The sequence below is a fragment of the Motacilla alba genome, chromosome 20 (assembly GCF_015832195.1).
Source record: "Motacilla alba alba isolate MOTALB_02 chromosome 20, Motacilla_alba_V1.0_pri, whole genome shotgun sequence".
NCBI lineage: Eukaryota > Metazoa > Chordata > Aves > Passeriformes > Motacillidae > Motacilla > Motacilla alba.
The window spans coordinates 161,496-188,941 of NC_052035.1; the positions used below are offsets into that span (position 1 = coordinate 161,496).

At 42.0% G+C, this 27,446-nt stretch overlaps 1 protein-coding gene across 1 annotated transcript; it reads left to right on the forward strand.

Annotated features, from left to right (window-relative positions):
- ERGIC3 (ERGIC and golgi 3) lies at positions 1-27,299 on the forward strand. Its single transcript, XM_038158861.1, has 13 exons — positions 1-142; positions 273-343; positions 843-930; positions 1,049-1,168; positions 2,408-2,501; positions 3,664-3,829; positions 5,485-5,542; positions 18,053-18,084; positions 18,735-18,831; positions 20,502-20,566; positions 21,375-21,511; positions 22,358-22,413; positions 24,978-27,299. Exons 1-13 carry the CDS (start codon positions 55-57, stop codon positions 25,055-25,057), a joined length of 1,152 nt encoding a protein of 383 aa, XP_038014789.1. The 5' UTR covers positions 1-54; the 3' UTR covers positions 25,058-27,299.
- The last annotated feature ends 147 nt before the right edge of the window (positions 27,300-27,446 follow it).

The window sequence follows — 27,446 nt, forward strand, 5'->3', positions numbered from 1 at the left end:
GCGGGGGCGAGGCCGGCGCCGGAAGAAGGGTTCTGTTCCGGGCCGCGCGGTGTCATGGAGTCGCTGTGGCGGCTGAAGCGGTTCGATGCTTTTCCTAAGACCCTAGAAGATTTTCGGGTTAAGACGTGCGGGGGAGCGCTGGGTGAGCGGGGGGGGCTGCGGGTGGGCTGCGGGTGGCCGGGGGACCTTAGCGGGCCGGCGCTCGTCAGCGGATCGGGGCGGCGGCGGTCGGGTTGTGGCGGGGCTGACAGTGGTTCTCGTCTCCCCGGCAGTGACGGCAGTTAGCGGGCTCATCATGGTGCTGCTTTTCTTCTCGGAGCTGCAATACTACCTCACCAAGGAGGTAAGTACCGCCGATGGAGCGGACACAGCTCCAGTCCTTCGGTGCTGCCTCCGACTCACGGCGGGCAACCCTTCAGGGCGGCCGGAGGGCCCTCGCCTCTGCCCCTGGGCTGCCCGGGCAGCAGCTTCGCCCCGCATAGACCCGCGGTTCGCGTTATTTTTCTGTTCCCTGTTCGTTCGCGGCGGCTGTGAGAGCGGGCTGCCCCCGCCCCCTCCCCCGTGGCGTCCCGCCGGGACGGCGCTACGTCTCGCTGCCTGTGAGCAGCCATGCCAAGAAGGGAAAGCAAGCGCTGAAGGCTTGTTCCCTCCCCACGTTCAGAGATCCCCTAGTTATTTAACAGCATTGCAAATGGCATGTGCTGAGCTGTGTGTGGCAGTGGCTCAGCTGTTTGGCAAACCTCTTCTGTCTTAAAAATCAGCTCCTGGGCCACAGCACCAAGGGAAAGGAGCCTTTTGATTTGCTTACAAGTAAAATGGGACTGTTTTTCCTTTGTTCCCAGGTTCATCCAGAATTATACGTTGACAAATCAAGGGGAGATAAACTGAAGATCAATCTAGATGTTATTTTCCCACATATGCCTTGTGCTTGTGAGTAAGACTTCTGAATGGTGATGATAATTTTTGTCCTTGGCAGGGACTCAGGAGGCTCAATGTGCCCATAACAAATGTATGTTTATAGATCACTTTCCTTGTGCACTGGTTTCAGATTTGAGCATTGATGCAATGGATGTAGCAGGAGAGCAGCAGCTGGATGTAGAGCACAATCTGTTTAAACAACGTTTGGATAAAGCTGGGAATCGTGTTACTCCAGAGGCTGAGAGACATGGTAAGATGCTGTTGTGCCTGTCCTGGGTGGATGTTGTGTTAGTCTTTCCACTGTATGCCTGTTCTGAGATTTGTGGGGACAAGGTGACAGCTGTAGAGTGTTTAAATGCCACAAAGTCTTAAATACCTTATAGCATGCAGATCTATTAAACTACTCTTACACTCAGTACTTTTGCAAGAAAATCTTTGCCCAGTCCCTCTGAAACTATGATAAAGACCCATATATACATTTGAGGAATAGAGTTGCACGGTTGGTGGTCTTTTGGGATTAGAAATCAAGGAGCTGTTCTTGCAAAATTTGGCTTTAAATCACAGTGGGTGAACAAATGGGACTGTGTGGTTCTAGGAAAGAGCCTTTCTCTGGGGAAGGCTCCAGTGACTTAATCTTTAAGCCTAAACTTGCATTTTACTCCATTAACTCTGTGTGTGTTAATGCACACCTGCATAAATATATGTGAGTTGATCTATTGTTTGCGAGTTGTAATAAGTGATTCTTGGCTACATAAACCTCTTGTCTACATTTTTTACGTGTTATGACTCATGCTTGTTCTTTGATACCAACCAGAAAGGATTCTGACAAAGCATTTCAGTTGCACAGTAATACTGTTTTGACTTTTCATTTCCAAAACATGAGTTATTTATTCCCTTTTCTGGGAGTCAGCGTAGTTCTGAGTATCAACATGATTGGATTTTTAGCTTTGTATCGCTTTAGATTTAAGGTTTCTGTTGTTGACATTGAAAGGCTAAACTAAGCCAAGAGCTGAACAATTGGCAGGCACAAGGGTTTCTCTGGTTGTCATGGGAATGTGGTGATAGTATTCTTACTCCTGTGGCACTTAGCAGCCGCTACAGGTTGTGACTTTAAAAATTATTGTCTGGGGACAAAAACTATTCTACGTGTTTTTAAGCAAGTCCTGTATCATTCATAATGTACTGGATGGGTCTACTTAAGACACATTTTAGCAAAGCTTTTATGCAAGTAATGTCTGATGCTTCAGCAAGGCTTACAGATAGCCAGTTCTTTCCATGGAGGCTGTTCTTGAGAGGATAAATACTATGCTCCTTCTTGGTTTTACTCCACAACTCAGCAGGCTACATACGTACCATTTTAGGTGGGTGTTGGGTGCAGGATGTGCAGTAGCACATTGTGTGTGCATAGAGTATTCATTATGCATAGAGCAGAACAAGAGTACAGAGTTTCTAGATGTGTCTCATCACTTTGAATCCTGTTTTGTCTTAGAGCTGGGAAAAGAGGAAGAAAAAGTGTTTGATCCAAATTCTTTGGATGCTGATCGCTGCGAGAGCTGTTATGGGGCAGAGTCAGAGGACATTCGGTAAACTTTCCACCTTTTTTCTATCCTCTTAGCGCTTGAATTCTGGTATTTTATATGCTTTTTTTTTCCCAAATGTCTGTGAAGGTCTGTGCAATGAAATCCTGCTCTCAGGCACATGTTCAGTGATAAGAGCTATTGTGGTTTGGCTATGCCTTTAGAAGCTGCACTTAAGATTGTTGAGAAGGTGCATCTGTAGGTTGTTTGGATTGTCTGTATGCCTGTTTAAGCAGTACAAAAATTGTATTTCATCAGGTAAGAGATTTTCTGGGCTTGTTTGGTGTCCAGAGCGGAGGTGTTTAAATGATTTCACTGTTACGCGAGTTATCTTGCTGTAAAACCTGGTTATGCCCTGGCCTTGCCTTCTCACTTCTGCTGCTGGCATTGTATCCTTACAGGAGCAAAGACCAGACATCTATGGCTCACACAAACAACAGGCGTCTTTTTGTATTTCTCATTCCTCTGAACAGGAAATTACTGTAAGAATGGATCCATGATAGTCTGTATAGGTTCTGGACTAATCTTGGCTATTTTTGGCTCAGTGATAACTTGGTTTGTCCCATCTGTCAAGTTGTGTCCTTTCCCAGAGATGTTTTCATCTTGAGGTATTCATAACTGCTGCCTTCAACAGCAGAAATTTGTTCAACATGTCCAGCAGAACATGAAACCTAGGAAGAAACCTGTTTTTTTTTTCTGGTAACTAAGGTATTGTCCACAGGTAGAAAAGTACAAAGAAACTTTGCAGTTAAGCCCCCCCTTTAGGCCAATGTCTTGGCCTAAAAACAGAGGAAAGGAGCAATAGAAACAGGCAGATGCTTTGTTCACATGAGGAATTTCCAAACTGCTTATAATTGTGGGACACTGATGTTGTTTTTGTGGCAAATTTCTTTGCCAAGGGCTGCCTTGGCTGTGTAAATGGCCAGGCAGAGCCCTCTTTGGACTCCAGTCCTGTATTCAAACAGCGTGCATCCTCACCTCTGAACCTCAAAAGGCACATCAAGAAGCTCATGCTCATTCAGGAGCATTAGGCCACTTTCCAAGGTCCAGTCCCCAACGTTTGTGTTGCTGCTTTGTTAAAGAAGAATATGTCAAGGATTCAAGTCCTGAGCTGGAGCATCTCTTCTTAATGGTAAAGATGGTAAGATGGTGCTTGTGTTTTTTGCAGGTGTTGTAATACTTGTGACGATGTCAGAGAAGCATACAGGCGGCGAGGCTGGGCCTTCAAGAACCCAGATAGCATAGAGCAGTGCAAGAGGGAAGGGTTTAGCCAGAAAATGCAAGAGCAGAAGAATGAGGGCTGCCAAGTGTATGGTTTCCTAGAGGTCAACAAGGTGAGAGAGAGCTTTTGCTGTGAACCTGCTGCATAATGGTAAGGACTGGGAAAAGGCAGAGTCGGGGCATTCCTCTCCTTTTCCAGTTTTAGGTGCTTACAAGACTATCATAGAATAACCTCTGGGATCAGCAACGTCTTTGTGCTTGTCATGGGGTTCAGGAGGACAGTCAGAAGGAGCAGTGGGAAAGAGTCTAATTCTGGTTTGTGTTCTGTGGGCTGGTATGAAGTCATGGCAGCTGGAGAAGTTTGCCTTTTCCTCCCAGCTGGGTACCAAGTCTATTTGCTGAGATTTCTGGAGGAGGAGAGGCAGCTTCTTTGAGCTTGAATTGTTCCACCTGCCCTTACGGTTTTAAATCAGAGGCCACAAGTGGATGCTGGAGGTAGCAGTAACCAACAACTTACCTGCAGAGGTGTTGGAGAGAGTGAGGTGTTATCTTCTTTGGAAAAACAGTGGAATCAAGGCTATTGGAGTTAGTTGTCAAGGCTGAAAATGCTCAGAGAGGTGGTTTATGCAAATGATGTATGAAAATACAGAAGATGCACCAGGTAACTATGTAACCTGTCATTTTGTGGGTTACCCCCACAAACACACAGGTTGCATACCCAAGTACCTTCTAGAAGAAGTCAGACCCAGCCTATTTTTTGTTTGTTTTTAACTTCAAACTCCGTGGGTTTTTTTCTTTTTGGGTTTGTTTTTTGTTTGGTTTTGTTGGTTTTTTTTTTAATCCTTGTATATTATTCCTGGAGACCACAGTCTTTATTTCTTGAAAGTAAACTTTGAGCTCTCATATCCAGACATTGTGATTTGATCATTATCATAGGTATTGAACTGTTATGGGACCCTCTCTCACAATATATGATGAGCAGGAAAATTCGAAGGGGAATTCTCAATGTAGGAATGGTCCAAGTGTGAGTGTCACTGGGGAAGTTTTTGGAGTCCTTTTTTAGGCACTTGGAATTTTGCCCATCTTCATTCTCCACAGGTCTGCAGTTAACATAAGGCATATATTTGCCCAGGTATCAAAGATGTAATACAGTGTGTGAGCTTGGAACATTCAAATCTTCCAAGGCAGAGGCCATATGATTGCTAGTATGTGTCAGGGAGGACTGGCACCTAATATCCATATCCCTTTCAGAGTCCAGGATTAAATTTTACCAGTTTGTCTTTTGCAGATTTTTGGAGGGTTGGGTTGTTTTGGGAGGGAGGTTTAGTAGGTTAAGTGCTTCATTTTTGCATCCTCTTATTTTCATGGGTTTATACATTTTTATCACTGCTGATTATTGTTGTAAGTGTTCACTCTCACTTTCTCCTCTCTTTTTCTTTGATACTGTTTTGTATTTTCTGAAGGACCAGTCAGTTCCCTACTTGGAGTTAATTCCTCCTTTTCTCATTTTTATGTCCACTAAATAATCTGGATAGAACAGCTGTTATCCACGTCAGTATTTAATTATGGATTTCAGCATCACTGCCTGTAATGAACATAGGAAATTCATACCTCTCTTAGAATAATGTCTGCTGCTACTGTCACCTGTGAAAATGAGTCAGTTGGTGTTTGTCTTGTGTAAACAAAATCCTAAAAATCCAAACACCAGTACAACTGCTTTGGTTACATAGATTCAGACCATTTAATGAATGTTTACTGTCTCCTGCAGGTAGCTGGAAATTTTCACTTTGCACCAGGAAAAAGTTTTCAACAGTCTCATGTACATGGTAAAGTATTTTCCTGTTCATTGGACCTTTTGATTTCAGGTGTGTCTGACCATTTTCTTTTAATATCTTTGCATTACTGTCTGAAGTAACAACATCACTGCTTCAGTGGGGAGGACGTTGTTGAAGTTTTGTTACAGTGGTTTAGAACTATCATGGACAAACAGAAAATTGGTTTCTAGGGGTGCTGCCACATGAATGTGGAAGAACTTGGTAGAGAATGTTTCTGGGCAGTCTCTCAGTTCTGGAAAACTTTGCTGCTTTGCAGTAAAACAACCTCAGGTAAAATTTTCAGTCCTGAACCTAACTACCAGTACCTCTGGAAGGGATATTTTTCTCTATTCATGAGGTTCAGAGTAAAATTATGTTGTGAAGGACTTCCTTAAGTATATGTATAAGTATAGTGTGGCGAGAACAATAGTGGTAGTTTACAAAATCATGGAATGGTTTGAGTTGGAAGGGACCCTTAAAGGCCATGTAGTCCAACCGCTTTGCAATGAGCAAGGACACCTTCCACCAGAGCAGGTTGCTAAGAGCCCAGTCCAGCCTGGCCTTGAATGTTCCCAGAGACTGTCTGCCAGCCCTCTGGGCAACCTGTGCAAATGCCTCATCACTTTCAACATATACAGTTTCCTATTTCCAATCTGAATGTTCACTCTTCTAGTTTAAAATCCTTGCCCCTTGTCCTATTGCAACAGGCCTTATTAAAATGTCTGTTCCCATCTTTCTTATAGTTCCCTTTTGCTGTTGGAAGGGGCTCTCAGGTCTTCCCAGAGCCTTCTCTTCTCCTGGCTCTCCCAGCCTCTCTCCATAGCAGTAGTGCTCCAGCCCTTGGAGCATCTTTGTGTGCTCATGTAGACTTGCTCCAGCAGATCTACATCTTTCCTGTGCTGGGCATTCCAGAGCTGGAGGCATCTCTGCATATGGGGTCTCACCTGAGTGGAATAGAGGGGGAGAGTCCTCCCCCCCACCTGTTGCCCATGCTGCTGAGAATGAACCCAATACGCAAGTGGTGTCTGGATTGCCAGTGCGTATGGCCAGGTCATGTTAAGCTTCTCATCCACCAACACCCCCAATTCCGTCTACCCTGGGCTGCTCTTGACTTGTTCATCCCCAGCCTGTATTGGTACCAGGGGTTGCCCTGACCCAGGTGCAGCACCTTCCACTTGGTCATGATGTTTACTGGCCCCACTTCTCAAGCTTGTACAGGTTCCTCTGGATGGCATCCTGCCCCTCAAGCATATCAACCTCACTACTTGACTTGCTATTATCAGCAAACAGGCTGAGGTGCCCTCAGTCTCATTGTCCATGTCATTGATTACAGTATTAAACAGTACTGTTCCTAACAGGGACCCCACTTGTTCCTGCTCTTCATCTGTGTATTGAGCCACTGACCACTACCCTTTGCATGTGATCATCCAACCAATTCCTTATCCAGTGAAGAGTCCACACATCAAATTGTATTTTTTCCTTTTATCACTCACTCCAACTTAAGTACTGCTGAGGTTAAGGTCAGGGGAGAATGTGAATGTGCTTGGTGAGAGTAACTGGTGTATTTAGAGAACAATAGACAAACTTCTGAGCACAGAAGCACTTTTGTGCAAACAGCAATAATGAGAAAAGCCTGGTTTCCCCCATGATATTGATCATTTGTAATAAAAAAAAATACTTCACTTATTGTGGCAAAACCTCCTTTGTGTGCTTAAACTATCATGACAACAGCAAACTTACTACAGCCAGAATCAACAAAGTCATGGTATATATGTTAAGGAGAAGCATCTCTGTATTACATCTCTCTGTAACAGACAGGAATGCAGGCTGGCTGCCTCAGAGCAAGTATTTGTGTGCAGAGAGGAGGGCATGAGGTCAGGATAGCTCTCTAATTCCATGTCCTTCAGAAATGCTGCACAGCTGAATTAGAATTCACTCAGAAAATACAGATAAAACTCAAAAGGGCTGTGTAGTTACTGCCAATCTCATCCACTCATTTGGTTGTTCCTGCTGGCTGTAGCTGATGGCCTCCTCTTCGTCTATGGAAAAAGAGTGTGGTTGCTTCCTGCTCTCTCCTTGCCCTTCAGCATTTCATAGGCCTTTCCTGTACAGGGCTCAGGGCACATCTTTCCCTGCTGAAGAGTCACAGCTTATAAACCTGGTCATTTGTGGACGCCAGTCGACCTCTGAGCTTCCTTGCAGGATTTCTCTGAACCTCTTTCAGTTCAGCTCTGTCTGAAGTTACCAGACTGCGTCCAGAATTGTGGTCCAGGCTAAGCATGAGAAGCAGTGGCCTAATGATTTTCTTCCTTTTGTTGTCTCTTGCTTTCCTAGTTATTCGTAATGTGGGATTTTCCTTTTTACCCACCTTTTTCTTTGGCAGTGTTTTCATGGCACTAGCCAACAAACAAGGAATTTTTCCAGACCCGTAAGGAAAACAGACTGCTCAGAGCATGGTTATTTTTTTGTACATGATTCACTGTAACCTTTCTTTCTATGTTTTGAGTTTTTTTCCTCCCTTTAATTACAGGTAAAGAATTTGACTAGTATTAGAGGACAGAGTTCTGTGAGATATTTCCAGAACTTGTATCTCGTTTGGATCATAGTTCCAGACAAGAATTTAAGTGCTTGTGGTGTTTGATTCTTTCAGTGAAGTCTGCTTTAACATGCAGTCCTGTTAATACATTTAACAGAATGTCACACAGGATGAAGTTCAATGTCAAAGAGAAGTCTGCATATTCCAAACTGTTGTTGTTGAAAGTCACATTAACAATTCACTAAATTATTTTACTAGACCTACTTGATGCAGAACTCTAATGACTGACAGTACTTTTGCTTTTCTTTCTATTCCCTACTGATATGAATCAGTAGAGAATAGGAGGGTGAAGAATATGAGTAGTGTGGAAAGTTCAGTCCACGGCACCATTCTTCTTGCCTCCTATTGGAGTCTGTACCACATTTGTACAGCTGATGGTTGGATTTTTATTTTGAGATAGCACTGAAATACTGAAGCTTGCATATCAGCTTTTCAGTTTCTTGTGTTGTTCCTCTCTTCTTATGCTGAAGTTCCTGTTGTATCACAGATCTCCAGCCAGGAAATGGATGTGGGCATCACTGTGACAGTCCCAAGGGTCGTCGTATTAAGCAGCACTTTGTACATCTGACTGCAAATGTAATCCTGATCTGAGCTTCTGAACACTTGTTGTGTGCTTGGTGTTAACATCTTGAAACTGTAACTTCTTTCCTAGGGAGAAACAAGTTGAAATGGCTTTATTTCAGAAAGTAGAATAAGAGGGGCTGACACACATGGCAACACTCTCTAAGGTGCAGTTTTATTTCTGTTTAGTTAATGAACTTCAGTTATGTATAACTTTATTTGTATAAGGTCTGTGTTCTCAGCTCTCCATTAGAGGCTGAGCACTTTACTACTAGAGGTAGTATTTTATCTTAGTTTTCCTCATTACTATGTTTTAGTGTGTATTGCTACTCATTCTTAATCTCAGGTCATCAGAATTGTCCTGTCTAGGATGACTCACATGGCTGATCTTATGCCTTTGTGCCATTTAAAATGGTTAATTACGTATTAGCTACTGCATAAATACAATGCTTGAACTTCTTGGACAGGTACTCCGTTTCTGTTCTTCACATCCTGTGTTCCCTGAGAGTCTGAGCCGAACCTTTGGAAGTGTGTTGCTTTTGAAGCAAGCAGCGATGCTGCTTTTCATCCCAAGTTATTGGAAGCATTTAAAATTGGTCACTTTGGGCTTGCAACATGATGTGACATCATCAGTGTTAGAGGAGACCACCAACTCTGGAATGTCATACTGGCTGCAAATGGTCATTTGTTGTTCAGTTACACTAAGAAATCCCAGATCATTAGGAGAAGGATTGAAAGAGATTGTGAAGAGGACTGAAACACTTCCAATCAGAGTTCTTAACACTGAAACTAGTAGTTTTGGTTCTCCTGCATTAAGGGAGGCCAGAGTCAAACATTACTGATACTTAGAGTCTTCTGTTTTAAGCAGCACAGCCTCAAACCCTGCTTATTCATGTGGTTCTTGCTGAGGTTGGAGTTGCTCTACTGTTGTCTGTTTAGACTTTGAATCCTAAACTGAGATTTTATGTTTGGATCATGCAATCTGCTGCAGATTTTGGTGAAGTTCTCTCTTTCAGTTTTGCATCTGCAAGGACAGCCTCCAGCATCAGCTGGGCCTATTTATGACTCTAAATATTGCATTTGGGTTTTTTTGCAGCAATTCATACCTCCTGTCTTTCCTTCCTGTCTCAGAGGAAAGAGGAATGATTGGGTGATTTAGCTGTTTAACTTCTGAGATTTGTGTTTCAGGGACTGCTGCCATGTCTGTCCGTGCCTGTGCAGCAGCAGCCATCTCCTGCTTTATCTTCAGTATTTGAGAGTGACTTTCCTGCCTGTGGAAACTTCACCTACCTAATGGCAGGCTCCTGAGGAGAGTGACATTATCTATATAATTTCCATCTTTCTTGCTCTATTTCTTATAGTCAAGGGGAAGCTGAGGGTTCTCATTCCTCCTTTATATTGTCTTTGGGCCACTTTGTTGCTGAGGTGCCATCATGTGGTGCCTTGCTTTTCTTTGTGAAGAGAAATGTGGCTACATCATCATCAGTATTTTTTAGAGAAGACGTTGGCCATCGTGCTTTTTTGACAGCCAGAGAGCTTTTCAGCGTTATTTAAAATGTCTCATTAGATTCCTTCAATTCCTTAAAAAGAAGATGGTGTTGATGGCATCATTCAGGACATTCTGTCCTGAAAACACACTCTGAATGACTGTGACAATTTCTGTGGATGAAGCAGTCTGTATGTTGTCCAAATTTTGTGGTTTTCTTACACCCTACATGTCAGGTGGAGGAACAATGTTATCTTCAAAAATACTGTTTTTGAGAGATTACCATTTGTTTTCATCATCTTTTGTGGTGATGGCTGTGGAAGGAAAAAACACATGTTAGCTCCTCTTTGCGATGATGATGGTCTTGGAAAAGGAGCTGCCTCCTTGGAGCCACCAGGCTTTGCCTAGAAAGGTGAGAAGCTTTGTTAGCTCTCTAGGAGTCAGATCCACTGGTCAGATATACATCTTCATTAGTGTGCTGTTTATGTATTTAACAAAGGGCTTCTTTCTTTCTCTGCTAGAGCTTATTTGACAGCCAGAACCTATTTGAACTCATCCTTGGATGCTTTGGATGACCCCACATAGCCTCTCTTATTTTACATACTTTTTTTAGTGTTTTGATTACTGAATTGTGAAAAGATACCAAGTCTTTGACTGCAGACTGGTTGTCATTTTTCAAGTCCCTCTGCACCTTCTCAGTGTCAGCCAAGAGCAAGTGACACTAGCTCCTTTTTCTGCAGAGCCTGCAGTCTCCTTCTCTGTTCCTTTCCTATGGCCCAACTAGTTGTGGGCTCATCACTATTGCAGAGGCCTCTACAGGTAGCAGTTGCTTATCTGAGTTCCTCTCCTGCCCAACAACAACTTTGAAAAAACTGATGTGGGACTCAGTCTCCATCAGGACACCAGTTCAGTGTGAAGGAGATCCAAATCCTCTGATCACCTGTACACTATTTCTTCCATAGAGGAGGTGTGTATGAGCTCATTCTAACTTTTGTCCCAAAGTAGTGTCTGTTAGTAGTGTCTCACAATACTGAACACTGAGAGTCTTACTTCATCCTCAGCATTGCTGAGGACTTTTCTTTTTACCCTAGTGACCTCTTACCAGAGTTTGGTTGTCTTGGTGCTGAAAGACTCAAGGTCTCACCCATTTATGGTGGACAGACTGTTTTCAAGTTATAACAAGTCTGTTTTGGAGACAACAAAAATGACATTTTCATTTGTCACTTCACTATCATCGATCAGAACTCAAGTTGTACCAGTTGTTGGGAATGCTTAACATTTGTCAAGTAGCCCTCTGGAGCAGCCTGTCCTTCTCCCTACCAAAAATCATGCTATTGTAGAAGTCCCAACAGAGATGTGGCTGAGAGGATCTAATTGGTGTGGGAAGGATTCAGAGGCCCATACAACTATAAGGCCCAGTAAGTCTATGACAGTTACTGATTAGTGTTAAATGTGTATATTGCACAGTGTTGAATACAAATGAACAAGCTTTGGAAAGAAACAAAAAAGGAGTTTACTTAACCTCCCTTCAGATATGCTGTTCAAAAATATATTTCCCTGCCCCCAATCTTTCCTAGTATTCACCTTTGTCAGGATCTTGCAATAGAATGAAGAAAAGCAGCCTCATGATTTGTTATTTCCTCTGTGCATCAGGTGGGATGAAAATAGCACAGGACTGATTAAGAATAAAGAACCTATTACACAGCTTTGAATGTTAATATGTTGTAAATATAAACCTTGAGTGCATTTTTGAATAGCTTTGTTCCTAAAATTATTTCTCTTATGACTGAAAAATACTCTAAATATAACCAGTATTGTTGTTTGGCATGCTGCTTTGGAGTTCGCTTAACATATAAGCACATCCCACTGTGGGGTTTTTTTTGGTGATTAATTACTGCATTTTGAGTTCTCTGTTACACTTTAAATTATTGCTTGACCATATATCAGTCCTTTAGCTGTCTAGAGGGTGATTTTATATAGCCTAGAAAGCCCACAAGCACAGATGTTTCTCTTCCCCTTTTTGGTATGAACTTTAAATACTACTCTGCCTGAATCTCTTTTTAAGGATATGAACATTTCTCTTTTCTCTCCTACTCTGCTTGTTTTCCCATACTGTTGAGATTAGGTGTTGCTGTATCCTTTTTTTTTTTCCTCTGGACTACAGAACTAACATGATTTTTGTTATTTGCTGAGCCCATAAATCTCCTTTGGAAGGAGCTGTTGATCCAGGCTGGGATTTGAGAAGGTTTCCAGGAAGCTAAAAGGAGAGCTGTGCCAGGTCATTCTTCTGTGGTAAACAGGGTGGAAAAGGTGGACAATCCTTGTCTTAAATTATTTTAGTATCCCCATGTTGGAGATAATGTTTTGGCAAATGTTTAGCTGCACTGTGCAGCTAATGTGCTTGAGGGGAATGTGCTGATATGTTAGAGCAACTTCTGCCTTTTCAAGTCAGATGAGAGAATTATCTCAATTAATCTCATTTGTGCAACACGTTAGAGAATATTTCCTGAAAATTCATGTACCAAGCCAGCTGATCTGTGAGTAGTTTGTAGGAACTTTTACAAGGGTTAGTAAACCACTGGATTTTTCTATGGGTAATCATGGCAGTTGCAGGTGGAGATGTGGTGTTTCGAGTCAGTAGCATCTGGCAGAGGGCTTAGACTCTCAGTTTTGCTTAGCTGCAACATTTTCTGTGTTGCTCCCTGCCTCATTCTCCCTCTTCACAACACATCTTTATGCCACTTCCATCTCTCTGCCATTGTGCTCCTGTAAGATATTTTCCTCCATAAAATTTGTCCCCACTTTGAAAAGTGATGTCCTATCTCACTTTGGAGCAATGTGTTTGGGTGGCAGTCTTTGGTTTTTTGGAATCTTCACATGTTTATTGACAGAGTCCTGAATGGCTGTAAGTGCTGTTCATCCCTTTTAGGGGTTAAGAACTGAGTTTTGTGAAGTCCAGGGAGGCTTTGTGATTGTCCAGGTCAGAAATGCAGGATGGGGAGAATTCTTCAGATAGACAGCATTCGTTAAAACTGTGTTACTAAAACCATGAACAAATCTTGGTTCTATAAAGCAGACAGAGTTCTTGACAAACTTAAGATGTTTAGCAGGTATCTTTATTTTGCCTGTTAGGTGTGGTTAAGGAAATGAAAAAATGTGTTTGTTTCTTCAGAAATATGAGTCTTTGGTCCTAGGAGACAGTCTTTTAAAGATCTTCTGTTCTCTTTCCTTGTCCTGTTCCTTATCTTAGCAGGCTAAATAGCCTGCTGGTTTATGTTAAGCTAAACATGTATCTGCAACGTAGAGTATGTACATACGTGCTTAGCATAATCATCAGTGATTAAAGAGAGATAAACCTGCAGGCTGGTGGAAGACTCTTTTAGGAACTGAACAGCTCTACTGCAGAGTTGTAAATCACTTATTGGAGAGGAGTTTTATAAAAACTGCTTCGTTGTGGAAAGCATAGCAGAGCACTCCAGGGACATATTTTTTCAGTAGCCATAACTATTAATAGGGGTCACACACAATGTAAATCTAGTGTAACATGTTAGTAATGTCTGGTCCTTCTCAAGTGATGCCTTGGGTTTCTCTGGTACTCTGCTATTCCTGTAAGTTTTGTCATGCTCACTAGTCCTCAGTACAACTTCACATGTACCAACCAACACATGTGACTACCCAGGTGATAAATCTGATAAACACCATAATACTGCAAAGGGTTCTAGGAACACAGCTACCACGAGGATCATCTCTCTGCCTCTCTGTGCATCACTGTGCCAGTGCAGCTGTGGGATTAACCTTACTTTGGAGCTGTTCTGACTGGAAGAATAGCCTCAGATAAAGCAAGACTTGAATTTCAGCCTTTTACAGAGTCTGAGATGGCTCATGACTGAAAGGTGGATGGGATAGAATGAGCTGAAAGATGATGGGACAAAGTTTTATTCCTTTGGTGGTATGAAATCATAGAATATCCTGAGATAGAAGGAACCCACAAGGATAATCATGTAGGTCCAGTTTAAATGAGACCCATCACAGCCAGGATCTCTGTGGAACTTTGTTATAACTGAAAGTTAGCCAGCTAGCGTCTTTACAAAAGGCAGCAAGACTTGACACTTCACTGGCAGCTAAGCCATGGAACTCTTGACTTAAGTGCAAATAAGTGCAGCATGAAACAGCCTAGTGTTGCTGGTAACTGTTAAGAAGAATAGCATAGCATAATGCCAAGGCCATTTCTCCTTTCTTTCTTTCCCCTGCCCACCATCACATATACTTCCAAATTTTTGCTAGGAATTTCTTTTTTAAAGTTCATTGATGCAGTTGTCAGCACAGGAACACAAACCTGTGTGCTGTCACTGTGCTAGTGGAGGTGACAGGTCTGCACTCCAGTCAGAGATAGCAAAAGGAATATCTGAAGCCAGTGCATCTCTGTGGTCTTTGAAATGCAGAACCATTGCTATAATTCCAAGTGCCTCAGCCTAGTCTCTGGGCATTTAGCTGCAAGAGGACCTCTCCCTTCATTAGTGCCTTAGGAGGAGTGTACTTTAGCATTTCCTTTTCTAACTGTACATTCTCTATTTTTCATGCCTATATCTTTAGGTTTAGTAAGGGTTTTATATAAATACAAGTACAGCTTCTGGTGGTTTACTGGAAAATGTTAATTGAAAAAAAGGAGTTCACAGCACGCTCAAGTAAATGTTTTAAAGGAGAGGCTAGTTCAAATCAGATCTTTAGCTTTGCAGCTGTCGTGGTTTGCTACTGGCCAAACACCAGGCACCCACGAAAGTTATTTGCTCACCCTCTCTTGCTCTCAGCTGGGCAGAGAGGGAAAAAAAACTAACTAAGGGCTCATGAGTTGAGATGAGGACTGAGAGAAAACATTCTTAAGGGCAAAACAGGTTCAAATTTAAAGGCATAAAGTAAGTTTCTTATTAACAGAGTCAGAGGAAAATAATGAGAAGTAAAATAAGCCTTTAAACCACCTTTTTCCTTCCCCAGCTGTTCCCTCTTTCCCACTGACAGTGCAGAGAGACAGGACATGGGGGTTTTGGTCAGTTCATCACCCGAGATCTTTTTCTGTTTGCTCAGGGAGAGGAGTCTTACTTCTACAATGGCATGAATCCCTCCCACGGACAATTAATCTTCCCAAAACTATTGTGACATGTCACTTTTCCATGGGATGCAGTCCCTTAAGGATAGGCTGTTTGAGTTTGGAAGCAAGGGCCCTCTATCTCTGGAAGCAGGGGCCCTCTCTATTTGGGTCTCCCACTGGATCACAGTTTTCTCTGGCATCCACCCACTCTGGCATGAGCACTTCTCCCATTGGCTGTGAGTGGATCTCTGCATCCCCCATGGACTTCGTGCATCACAGGGGGACAGTTTGTTTCACCATAGTCCTCATCATGGCTTGCAGAGAAATCTTGGCTTTGACACTTTGACACCCTCTTTTTTCACTGACCTTCATGTTGCCCTGTTGTTCTCCCTCACATGTGCTCAGCTCCTCCTCTTCTCTGACTAGAAGTAAAACTGCAGCTCATAGGTACTTTTGGTAACAAGTTCTGCTAATTCAAAGATTCCTACAGGATCCCACAGCTCTGAGAGGTTAATCTCATCTAGGTTCCGTGCCGGAGAGTCTCTCACTATGGTCTCTCACTATTAGAGTCTCTCTAATAGTCTCTCACTATTTCTGCTGCCGGCCATGCAGCCCCGCCACCACCAAGCGGGCAGTGACAGCCACCATGACACCGGCGCTATTTAACACCTCTCTTCCTGTGGGGCACTGGGAAGGAGAAGCTGCTGCCACTGCCCTCGCCCTTCTTCCCGCGGCATGGCCGGCTAGGGGCGGCCAGGCAGCAGAGGCTTGCCACACGCTGTGCCAGGATGGCAGCAGCCGTGGCACCTCACCACCCCTGGAGAAAACTGCACGCATGCTGTTTCAATTTTTCTTCTTAACTATGTCATCACAGAGGCATTACCAACCTCTTTAATTGGGCCAACAGCATGTCCATCTTCAGAGCCATCAGAGATTGGCTCTGTTGGACATGGTGGAAGCTTCTAGCAGCTTCTCACAGAAGCTACTCCTGTTGCCCTCCCTCACTATCAAAAACCAGGCTGTGTCAAATCAACACAGCAGCTTATCTTGTGCTAGGCTCTCAAGGGAGCAGCGTTTCTAATCTTTGTTAATAATGTAGCAACACTTGGTAATCTGACTCCGTTAGCTCCTAAAGTAATAGCCCATGATTATTGAACTGTGTTTTACTTTGCTAGATTGAAAAGTGAAGTCTGCCTTCTTGAGCGCATGAATTTACCTGTTAAAATGGCCACAGCCTCTGGCTTCTTTGAGTTGATTGTATGACTCTAGATGAACCTGGTAGGAGTGATACTGAAATGGAGTTGCAATTTAGATTTTCTTCCCGAGACTGATGCTCCTGGTATTGCATAAAGTCATTTAAGTGGCAAACTAGAAGATATCCATTGCCTCCCACAGATTTTAAAGATAAGCATGTATATATTGATTGTCATCAGAGTTATACATATAGCAGTACCTTACCTACTCCATTGCATACGAAAGATAATTGACTAAGCCATCAAAAGAGTATTCTTAGTACAAAAAGAAGGGGAAGATGTTGGAATCCGAAATGCAGGGAACTCTCAGAACTTTGGGCCTGTAAGCGAAAGCTTAGAATTAAACACAGAACTTGATCTAAGACCCTGGAAAAGGTTTCCAAATTCAGGTTGCTGGAAGCGAGAATGTGGATTTATAGTTTAAAGCAGAGACACATTAAGCTAAATAGAAGAAAGTTTATAGTTTTGGAGTTTAAAATGCAGAAAAAATAAAGGTAGTTACAAAGGTAAATGAGAGATTTAGAATGCAGTACTGTAGGCTTATGTGTCATAACATGATTAGCTAAGAAAGTTTACACTGTAGCATGAGTCCATAAGAGGAAATATTTAAGGATTGGGTCAAAAACATAAATATCCTTTTTCGTAGTGTTTTATTAGTCAATAAATCCTTAAAAAGTCTTGTAACTAGAGGTCTTGTGACCTTCTGAACCATGCAGTGAAGATGTGAGGCAAACTCACCTTTCCTGCCTATGTAGAAGATAGAAAAATAAATCACATCATCTAAAAAACTCAGAGGTACCATCTGTAACTCATTCAAAACTCTTTCAAAAATCCCCATACCGTATCTCTGCCAGATCCCTTCTAGCGGTGTGTGGTGCTGCCAGCATTATCACATTGCTATATGTGGGAAGGGCAGAGAAGGGGCAGGCCAAATTCCCCAAATCCCAACACTGGTGACAGTCACTGTGGCCCTACTAGTGGTTTGTAAATACCCTGCTCGGGCCATTCCTGCAAAGACTTTTCCTTTCCTAGTATGTTCTCTGGGAAGCAGTAGCAAGGCTGATAGGCAAAGTGCTGAGAGTTACTAGGATGATGGTGATTTTTAAGGGCACTTGCAAGCTATATTAAAGCATGTGCTCTGCTCATTTGTTAGTTTAGATCTGTTGTGCCTTTGTGTTTTACAGTAGTGAGAGAAGTTATGTGTAGCTAACAACAAAGCTTTCTTTTCTGGCCTCTGGGATCTTGTTTTTGCCCTAGATGAAGAATACATGCAGGTGAGGACTGAATACCTAATCTGAAGTAACCCCAAATTAAATTTACTTTCTTTCATTCTAGCAGTGGCTCTCTGTAAGGAAGGGTATTACAGCAGTTTTATCTGTCATACACCCTACTATACAAGCAAGAGAGAAACCCAGGCAATTTTCTTGCCATTTTAGATTGTGATGGAAATGAAAGGAGCTGCCTTATTGCTAGAATATGTGAGAGAGATACTATTGCTATGACAATGTGAGCTATATTGTTAACTATTTTTCTATTACAGTTCACGATCTGCAGAGCTTCGGACTTGATAATGTAAGTGTTCCTGAGGTAGTGTTCTAGTTCTTTTAGTCTATTTTCCTTCTGGATTTCCCTCCCCTTGCCAGATTGAGATCCTAGATTGCTGCAGATTTGGCTTTATGGGTCTAAGCAGAACCTGGGTCCTGATTTCACAGAGGGTTCTGAAATGCATTCTGTGACATTTGCATGCTGCTGGGCAAGCCTGTGCCTCTCTTTCTGAGCCAGTCTTTTTCCTTAATCTATGCTTCACAGTTTCTTAAGGTTGATATTGTCACAACTGCTTCTGGATCTGTTGGAGTTTACCTTGTGCTGGGAGGAAAGCAGACAATGCTCATACTTATTCCACCAAGGCAGCTGATAGCATGTATTCCTATTGCAGGGAGAGGAGTGGGTAGGAGAGCCTGCTCTATAGATGGGAGGAAAGGGCACTGAGATCTGTGGATTTCCAGCAGGAGAAGGAGAAATTTCTTGTCTTGAAATCTCCTATGAATAAAAAAGAAGAGCAAATGTTTTGGAGTTTACTGTTGGGATGCACAGAGAAAAGGAGCACCTGTCTCCATTCTAGAGCCACGCTCAGAAAAATATACAAGTAATGACCTTCAGGCCCCTTATCTTACCCCTCATGTGCTGTGCGGTTATTTGAGTTATTAGCATTTCCATTTCAGATCAATATGACGCACTATATCAAACATCTCTCATTTGGAAGGGATTATCCAGGCATTGTGAACCCTCTGGATGGGACAGCCATCACTGCACAGCAAGGTAAAAGACAGCTGAAAGAACTCTCTTTTTAAGTGTCTGTATTAATAAGTGTTCGAAGAGAACAGGAGCAAAGTTCTCAGATTCAACAAAAACCCTGACAGTGTTATGTGAAATGTGACTCCTCCACCTTGTGCTCTTTCTGGAGCAGCTGTCTCCATTCACCTGGAAGAAATCTGCCAGCATGTTTGGATTCTGTGACCTTTCTGAAAGGTATCTCTGTTCAGCATTCATGAATGCACAACAGCAGATACAGTGTGTCATTATTAAAGGCCTAGGTCAGATATAGTTCAAGGAGAGCCCTGTCTAACTACTACATACAGTGAGAGAGAACCAGAAGATGCAGGGTAGACAAAAAAGGCCTAATTGGTAGTTGCTGGAGAGCTGTGGTGTCTGCCTGACCTTGACATACCCAACAGTAAGAGCTTGAAAAGCTGCAGTGAAATTGAAATATTGTTGATCTTTTCCAGATAACTCCAGATTTGCTGGCTTGAGAGACAGTTTTTTTCTTCCTGCTGCTGCTGTGCTTGAGTTTATTTCCACAAGCCTGCTTTTCTATGAAAGGTCCTTTACATGCCACTGCAGAGGTTTTTTTTTTTTAGATCCACTGAAGTCTGAATAGTTTGTCTTTGAAGGTAATTGGAGCTGTATGTAATAAAACTTGGAGTAAGAAGTCATTTGCTTTGAAGCAGTGATAGGATTGTTAGTCCTACCTGAATCTGTTATTTAAAGTTTTCTACCATTGGTTTTGATCCTTGTAGCCAAATCAGAGAATGGCGTTTGAAAATAAGTACAAAAAAATTAAAAGGCATCATAGTGTTCAATACTATTATGATGCTGTAGTTATTCTGTGGAGTAACAAACTATCTGAGAGGGAGAACCTGTAGCTGACTGATAAATTTCTGCATAAGCTCAAGCTTGTCATCCTGAGCCTCAGAGAAATTTACCTCAGTTGGTAAATTCTTGAAGAATTTGTTCTGAACACATGGTCCAGTAAAGAAGTAGGAGCAGTAGATTTCAGGTCAAATTTATGTTTATTGCAGCTAAAGACACCATATGCAAGGATTACGTCTGCTGTAGAAATGGATGGATAGTCTTCTCTAGGGAATTTCATAGAAAATTTTTTTTTTCTTGCATTATGTTATTCTTAAGAGAACTGAAGGAACAGGCTGGTCTGAGGCAACAGAAGGGGTTCTTCTATTTTTTCTTCATTGGTCCAGATCTTCCTTTTCATCTTCTGATACAATAAATGCCATGCTTCTACAGGAATAAACTGCAGTGTTAATTGAAATTGATATGAGATACTCATTTTGACCTGAGTAAGTTTTCTTAGGGCTATGTTGTTAAGAAATTTTCCTGGACTAGAACTGAATTTGCAAGACGTTTTACTGGTAAAACTATAGCAAGTTTGTAGAAGTTTTTCTATTTATTCAAAGCCAAAAAGCCATGAATTTTGGTTTTGGTCGGAGCAGAAATGAAATTCACTTTGGCAAAAGGAAGACACATTTCAGACATTAACTTTACTGTCCTTGAAAACCTCCAGCAGCTGTTGTGCAGAAAGATGTTCCTTGACAAGCTGAGCAAAACCAGTTTGTGTCTACCTGACCTGTCAGTGAAAAGCTTCCAGCTTACTGCTTTATATTAATTGTATCTCTCCCTGTCTTTGCTTACAGCTTCCATGATGTTTCAATATTTTGTCAAAGTGGTCCCCACTGTGTATAGGAAAGTAGATGGTGAAGTAAGTACCTTTTTACCTGCTACTTTGACAAGTGAAAGCCTTCACTTTCTCCTCATATTTTTTATGCTGATAGTAACTGTGGATCCAGATGTGTTGCCAGATGTACACCAGGGGCCGTATTGTACATTCAGTACTTGGAACCCCCAAGTGTGGAATTCAGTAAAGAAACCTGGATAGTATCTTTCTCCACTTGGATTGTAATTTGTGTCAGATAACTTAGTAGGGATGATAGGACATCATTTCATTTTACAGAAACCCAGTTTAATTGCTCTAAGAATAGGGCTAGTATGAACAACGTTTTAAAAAATGGCAGGGCACAGAAGAATGCTGAAGGGTGATCTTAATTTATGTGAAGACAGGCTATATCTGTCTTTCTCTGCTCTCCTGCCTCTATGTATTGTTTTCCTTTTTCTCACTCTTGATTATTTATGGCTCTCTACTATCAGTGCTGTCTCCTGAAGCATGCCTAATAGGACTGCATTTTGGTCCTGCAGAGGATGATGTAGACTCAGGGTTGAGAGGAACAGCTTATGCTATTGTGTGCCAGCAGAGACCAAATAGTCCAGCCTGGACGTTATGCTTCCCTTGTACTATGGGCTAGCTGCAGCTTTAACTGGTAGCCTATAGTAAAAATAGACCTGATAGCAAATACCTGATCCTGATAGAGCTTTTCATGACTCTTTCTAACCACTGTCGGGTTGCCCACATGGGCAGGGCTACACTGGTGTGGTTCACTGAACTCATGTTTTAGTAGCTTTTCCTATTCCCTGTTAGCAAAACAATGTTTGCTGTGTTTGTTTCCTGGTAGGTGGTAAGAACTAACCAGTTCTCAGTTACACGACATGAGAAAATAGCAAATGGGCTACTGGGAGACCAGGGTCTGCCTGGTGTCTTTGTGCTGTATGAGCTTTCACCCATGATGGTGAAGCTGACAGAGAAACACAGGTAAGAGACATTTCATTCTCTTTTGTTCATCCTTCATTGATTTTGTAATTTTGCATAGCTTGAAACTTCATCGTCATTTAGACATGATAGTGCAAATGCCTGAAATTCATCCAAGCCCCTTCCCAGCCAGTAAAAAGGAAGAGGTGCTCACCGATACCCTTCCTCTCAGTGTGAACTGTGGTCTGGGTTTTTTCTGTTACTATGTATCAAGATGGAAAAGGAAAGTGGTGCAAGGAGCAGAAGTGTGATGTAATGGTTCTTGGTTCAGACATCTAATGGGAAGACTGGATTTACAGAGCATACCCATTTTACCACCAGCACCCACACAGTCCAACTGGTTCCTTACTCTGCATTTGCTATAGCTTTTCTCTATATCTTGCAGCCAGTGTGGAACCTCTTCTTCTCTCTGGGTTAATGGCTGGCAATGCAACTGCAGGGGAAGGGAAGGGGTTGTAGCTGTCCAACCTATGAGGTTCATAATGGGGGGCAGATAATGTCTATATCTTAAAATGTATTAATGTGTGCTTAGGATTTAATTACTGTGTTACATGACCCTCCTGTGCATTCTCACTGGGTAGGCATGAATAATGCCTTAGGAATTAAAAGCCCATCTTTCAAATTTATAAATTCAGTACTTCCTCTTAGTGCTGCTGACTAAAAGTAGCAGTGACAAACTCCATTCTTTAGCCAATAGGGGTTAATTAATTCTTTAATTTGAGAATTGTTAGCTGTGAATATTTAGGTAATGCATACTTACATGGTTTGATGATTATTATTAGAATTATTAGTTAATTGTTATGTACCTGACATTGGTATCTGAGCTCATGCTGGTTGTTCTAATTCTAGGTCCTTTACTCACTTTCTCACTGGAGTTTGTGCCATTGTTGGAGGCATATTTACAGGTATTGCACCTTTCAATCATTTTGCTTTCCAAAGTATAAACATTTACTATCTTACGCTTTCTAAAGTCTGCATGTCTAGTAATAAATCCCTGTTTGATTAAGAGATATTATTTCAGCCCTTAGGAAGTGATACAGCATGTTCTGCAGAGCCACAGGAGTGGCATCAGACTGTAGCTAGTACTGGAGGCTTACAAGATGCTGTAGACAATGCAGACCTATTACAGCATTTCATTTCATTAGACCAGTAGACCTGTCATAAGATTTCATTTTGATGCTCTACAGGACATTTTGTTTTCTAACAAAGCTGTTCTTCACAGACCATATGAGAGTGTCTGTACTTGCATTCATGGCTATCTTGGGTCTGTAAGTAGATAGTTGTTTTCATGTGGAATCAATGCCAGTTAAGTCTGTGAACCCAGGTTGCCATGGGCATAATATATATCTGAGTGATATCAAACTGTTCCCAGACACAGGAGCTCTAGCTAGTATTCTGCAAGGACTAGATGGGGTCTCTGAGGAGAGGCTCAGAGGTTCCTGCAGATCCATCTGAGTATCTACACTTCACTCTCACTGCTGGCATCTGGAATAGCTAATCAGTATCTGCTCAGCTGTGTGCATGGGAGCACCTTGGTGCAGCTATGCTCTCCAGGTAGTAATCCAGGGTGCTCATAGTCGGACATGTGGGTGTTAAGGACAAGCCTGAAGATGTGGTCAGGGACCTGAGAAGCCAGTTTCTGTGTCACATAACATCTGTATTAAATACCTATAACATCATACTTTTATCTGCATGATTTTCCCATCATCTGAGGTGTCACAGTCCTCAATTACCCTGACACTGTTAAACAGAATTTCTGTCTGCAATAAATTTTATCCTATTCATCTCTCTGATTTGAAAAGTCATTCAGAAATTACTTTTATGACAAATTCAAGTGCCCCTTAGCACTGGCTGGGTTAGACAGCCAATTCATGTTTCTGCCATACACCATGCCCAGACTCTCTGTATTCTAGAAATCAACTAGTGGCCAATAAGGTCAATTACTTGTACCAGCAATAGTGTGGCCAACAGGACCAGGGCAGTGACTGTCCCTCACTGCACACTGGTGATGTACCTTGAATCCTGGGTTCTGGACCCTTCATGACGAGCAAGACATTGAGGTGCTGCGGCAAGTCCAGAGAAGAGAATGGAGCTGTGGAAGGAGCTGGAACGTAGGTCTGATAAGGACCAGGTGGGGGTGCTCAGCCTGCAGGAAAAGAAGCTCAAGAGGGACCTTCTTGCTCTCTACAACTATGTGAAAGGAGGTTGGAGCCAGACCAGGGTCAGTCTCTTCTTCTTACAGGGACAGGATGAAATCAAATGGCTTCAAGTTGTACTAGGGGAATTTAGATTGGATATCAGAAAAAAAAATTTTGTCACAGAAAGGGTTGTCTGTGGCACAAGCTGCCCAGGGCAGTTGGCAGAGTCACCCACCCTGGAGGAATCTAAAAGATGTGTAGATGTGACACTTAAAGACGTGGTATAGTGGTGGGCTTGGGAGAGCTGGGGGCAATTGGACACTATGACCTTAGAGGTCTTTCCCAGCCTTAATGATTCTGTGCTATTCTAAAGTCACCTCAGTGTTCGTGTAACAGTATCAAATTGATTCCACAAGTAGAGATAATTTCAGGGCAAAACAACCACACAAGAGTTATCTGAAGCATGATAGACCAAATATTAAGTCCAAGAATTCCATATTATATAGTAATAAACAGAAGATTCAATTCCCATTTTAGCTGCAATCCTTTGTATCATATTGAAATGTCTTTGTATACAGCCAGGTAATAGTTTACTTATTCCTTTGATTGAAGTTTTGAATAAAAGAAAGAATATGAAGCTTTATAAAATCCAATCATTGAAAAATAGCTCCCTAGCAACCTTTGTGTTCCTTCCCTGGCAGGAGCTCAAGGTTCCTGTCCTGTGAAAACCTTGGTTGGTTGGGGTTTGTGGTACAGTAGACCATTCTGAGTTTTTCTGTGGTCACAAACAAACACTGAATTAAAAGGCTTCTTCAGGGCTGGAGAGATTGAGGAAAATACTGCAGAAAGAATTAAAGGCAGTGGTTTGTATTGCTTTGTGTCTGGTGGGTGTACATTGCCATCTCCAATAAAGGGCATTCCTGAAGGGCAACATATGGTACTTTTAAAGTTGCTGTGAAATGAGCAAGAAATGGGAAACGCCCTTTGCAAGCTGAGTCAAGGCAACAAGTGGTGTAAAGCACATCAGCTTCCTCTCCAAACTCTTCTCAGTCATCATTAAAAACGCATTACACAGCCTGTCTCTTTTATTTCTGGAAAAGGGATCTTTTCTAGAGAAGCATGATCACCTCTGTCCTGCAGGGTCAGTCCTGTCTGTCCTGAGGAGATGAGGACTTTACTGTTCTGAGCAGCAACAGCAGCAGCAGAACCTTTTTCTGTCTGGTGGATGTGGGATTCCTTTCCTCTGATAGCAGGGTTTGTGTTTTCTATCTTTGGGAGTTGTTCTCTCTTTGAGGCATGACTGACTTCATCCATTTGGTTTTTCCTTTTAGTTGCCGGTTTCATTGACTCCTTGATCTATCACTCAGCACGTGCCATCCAGAAGAAGATTGAACTTGGGAAGACAACATAAATAAGCAATGGCTTATTATCAACCCATTAAAAACAAACAAACAAAAAAACAATCAGACAAAAGCAAACAAAACAAAGGAACCCCCCCAAGCCTCCAAGGAGAACTGAGCAGGCTCTTTGAAGCACAAGTGATCTTCTGAGAGTGCACAGGAGAAGAGGTTTGCAACTTCCATATGGCCCTAACCACTCGTATGTTACTGTGCCCTGATTCTTTGGCCTTAGTTTGTGGATGGAACAACTTGAACCTTGCTGCTATAAAGATTAGCTATCATATCATAATTAGCTACCATATTAGCTCTGCAGGCCCTACTGTCACACTCTTTTTGTGTCAGTCCATATTCCTCCAGTTCTATTCCCCTTCCCAACAGAGATGCTGGAGATGCCGCATTGTTTGCCTCTAGGAATAATGTACTTTATTGTCAAGAGACCTGTAATGGATTGAAGTTGCCATCAAATAAGCTTTCTAGCAACACCATCAGGGATTTTTAATTTTTCCATAAAATGTTTCTGGGTGCACTGATGCTGTATGTCAGATCTCCATAAAAATGTGCTGAATCACATCTATCGCCTTCCAGCCATCCTGGGCTGTATGGGTAGCCTAAGCATTTGGGATGTACTTTCTGTGCTGGGGTAGCTCCCAGTTGTTCTTCTTTTGAGAAATGCAAGTTGATGTTTCAGAAAAAAAAAGGTGTCTGGAATTTTAAGTGATTTTTTAATTGGATTTTTTTTTCATTTCCCCTTGGTATATATTTTCAAATAAAGTCCATCCTCTCTTGTTCTAGTAAGGCATATGGAAGAATAATTAAATTATTTGAACTAGTCCTGATACTGAATTGGAAACAAGGATTAAAAGACACATTGCATTGTGGCAAAGTATGTAGAGATTGTGATGATGATGGGGCCTTTTTAGTTAAATTATTACACAAGTGAGTAAAGTGCTTGGTGTCTGAAACTATATTGGGAGAAATTTTTAAATAATGAGGAAAAAATGTGTGAATTATTGCCTATTTGATGTAAAACAGATTGATTACTCTTAAATCTCAGATCTGGATTTGCTTTGGTATGACTCTAATATTGGTCCAAGCAATTGGACAGGGACAGGATCAGATACTGCAGAGAGGAAGCTGTTTTATAATTTATTTTAAAGCAGGTTTTGCTAGGTGGTTTGGTTTTTTAATTAATTTGACTTACCTATAAACCGGAGAGTCTAAAAACTGCTGTTTTTTCAGCTGGGGAGAGAAGCAATTTGTGGTGTGGGTAAGGAGAATTATTATCTTCAAGCAAGAATGTTGAAATGCAGGTTTGTTTTAAATGTATTTTTTTACAAAGCTTATTTAATGAATCCAGTGGGTCAGGATCACATAGTACTACTACAGCCTGAGGAATGGAACACAGTATCTGTACGTTTCTCAGGATCAAAAGGTGACCTGAACAGCTTCAAGTGCTCATCAGTGCATTTCAGCTTTGTAACTAAATTTATAGGAATAGTAGGAGAGAGGAGATAAAAGGAAGTAATGCAGCAAGAATTTAACCCATAGTGAAACAGTTATCACTGTTTCCTGTCAAGGACTGGCTTGTCCTTGATAGGAAAGTCAATTGCTTATAAACTGGACAAGCATTGGAGATTATTGCCCAGAGCAGACCTGAGGATCTAAAGAAAGGTGAAGGGAAGGTGAAGGCGCAATGCTTGTACTCATCATGGGAAACTGGAAATAGTGGAGAGAAGAAATCAAAGACACCAACATGGAGATTCTATCTGGAGAGACAGAAAATTAATGAAGTTAATAGTTAAGTAATACAGGTTTCTGCTATCAGTAGGGAGGATATGAGTCCAAGAGTGCTGGTGATTTTAATAGACTGAAAGCCCAAGTGACTAAGAATCATGATAAAGCTGAGTCTGAATCAAGGATGTTAGTGATTGAAAGTGATAAAAGACATCCTGCTAACCCTGCTCTGGAGGACAAAAACCTTTGGGGAGCTCAGTCCCCAGGGTCTGCAGTCTTGATCTGCAGGGGGGTCATGTTCTACAGGGATGCCTTTTCAAAGTTGTAAGGGGTCAAAAAGGAAAGGAAATGGTGGTTCATGTGTTTTCAAAGTTTATTCAACATAAGATCATTTCAAATGTGTTGGATTCTGTTGTCTTCTGTCACCATGTTTGATTTTTCCCTTCTTATTCTTCCTTGATACAATTTAAAAATATTCCTTTAGTTAAGGACTGTAAAAATAAAAGTCTTAGTAAAAGACTGGGCAAGGTGAGGAGGGCATCTTCCTTTCCTAAGAACAACTACAAACTTCCCCCAAAAGCCATCTGTGGGTGGAAATACCAGCTCTGTCATGTGGACAGCCACATTTGAGCAGCTGCTGTCCACCACTGGCTTCACAGCCCTGCA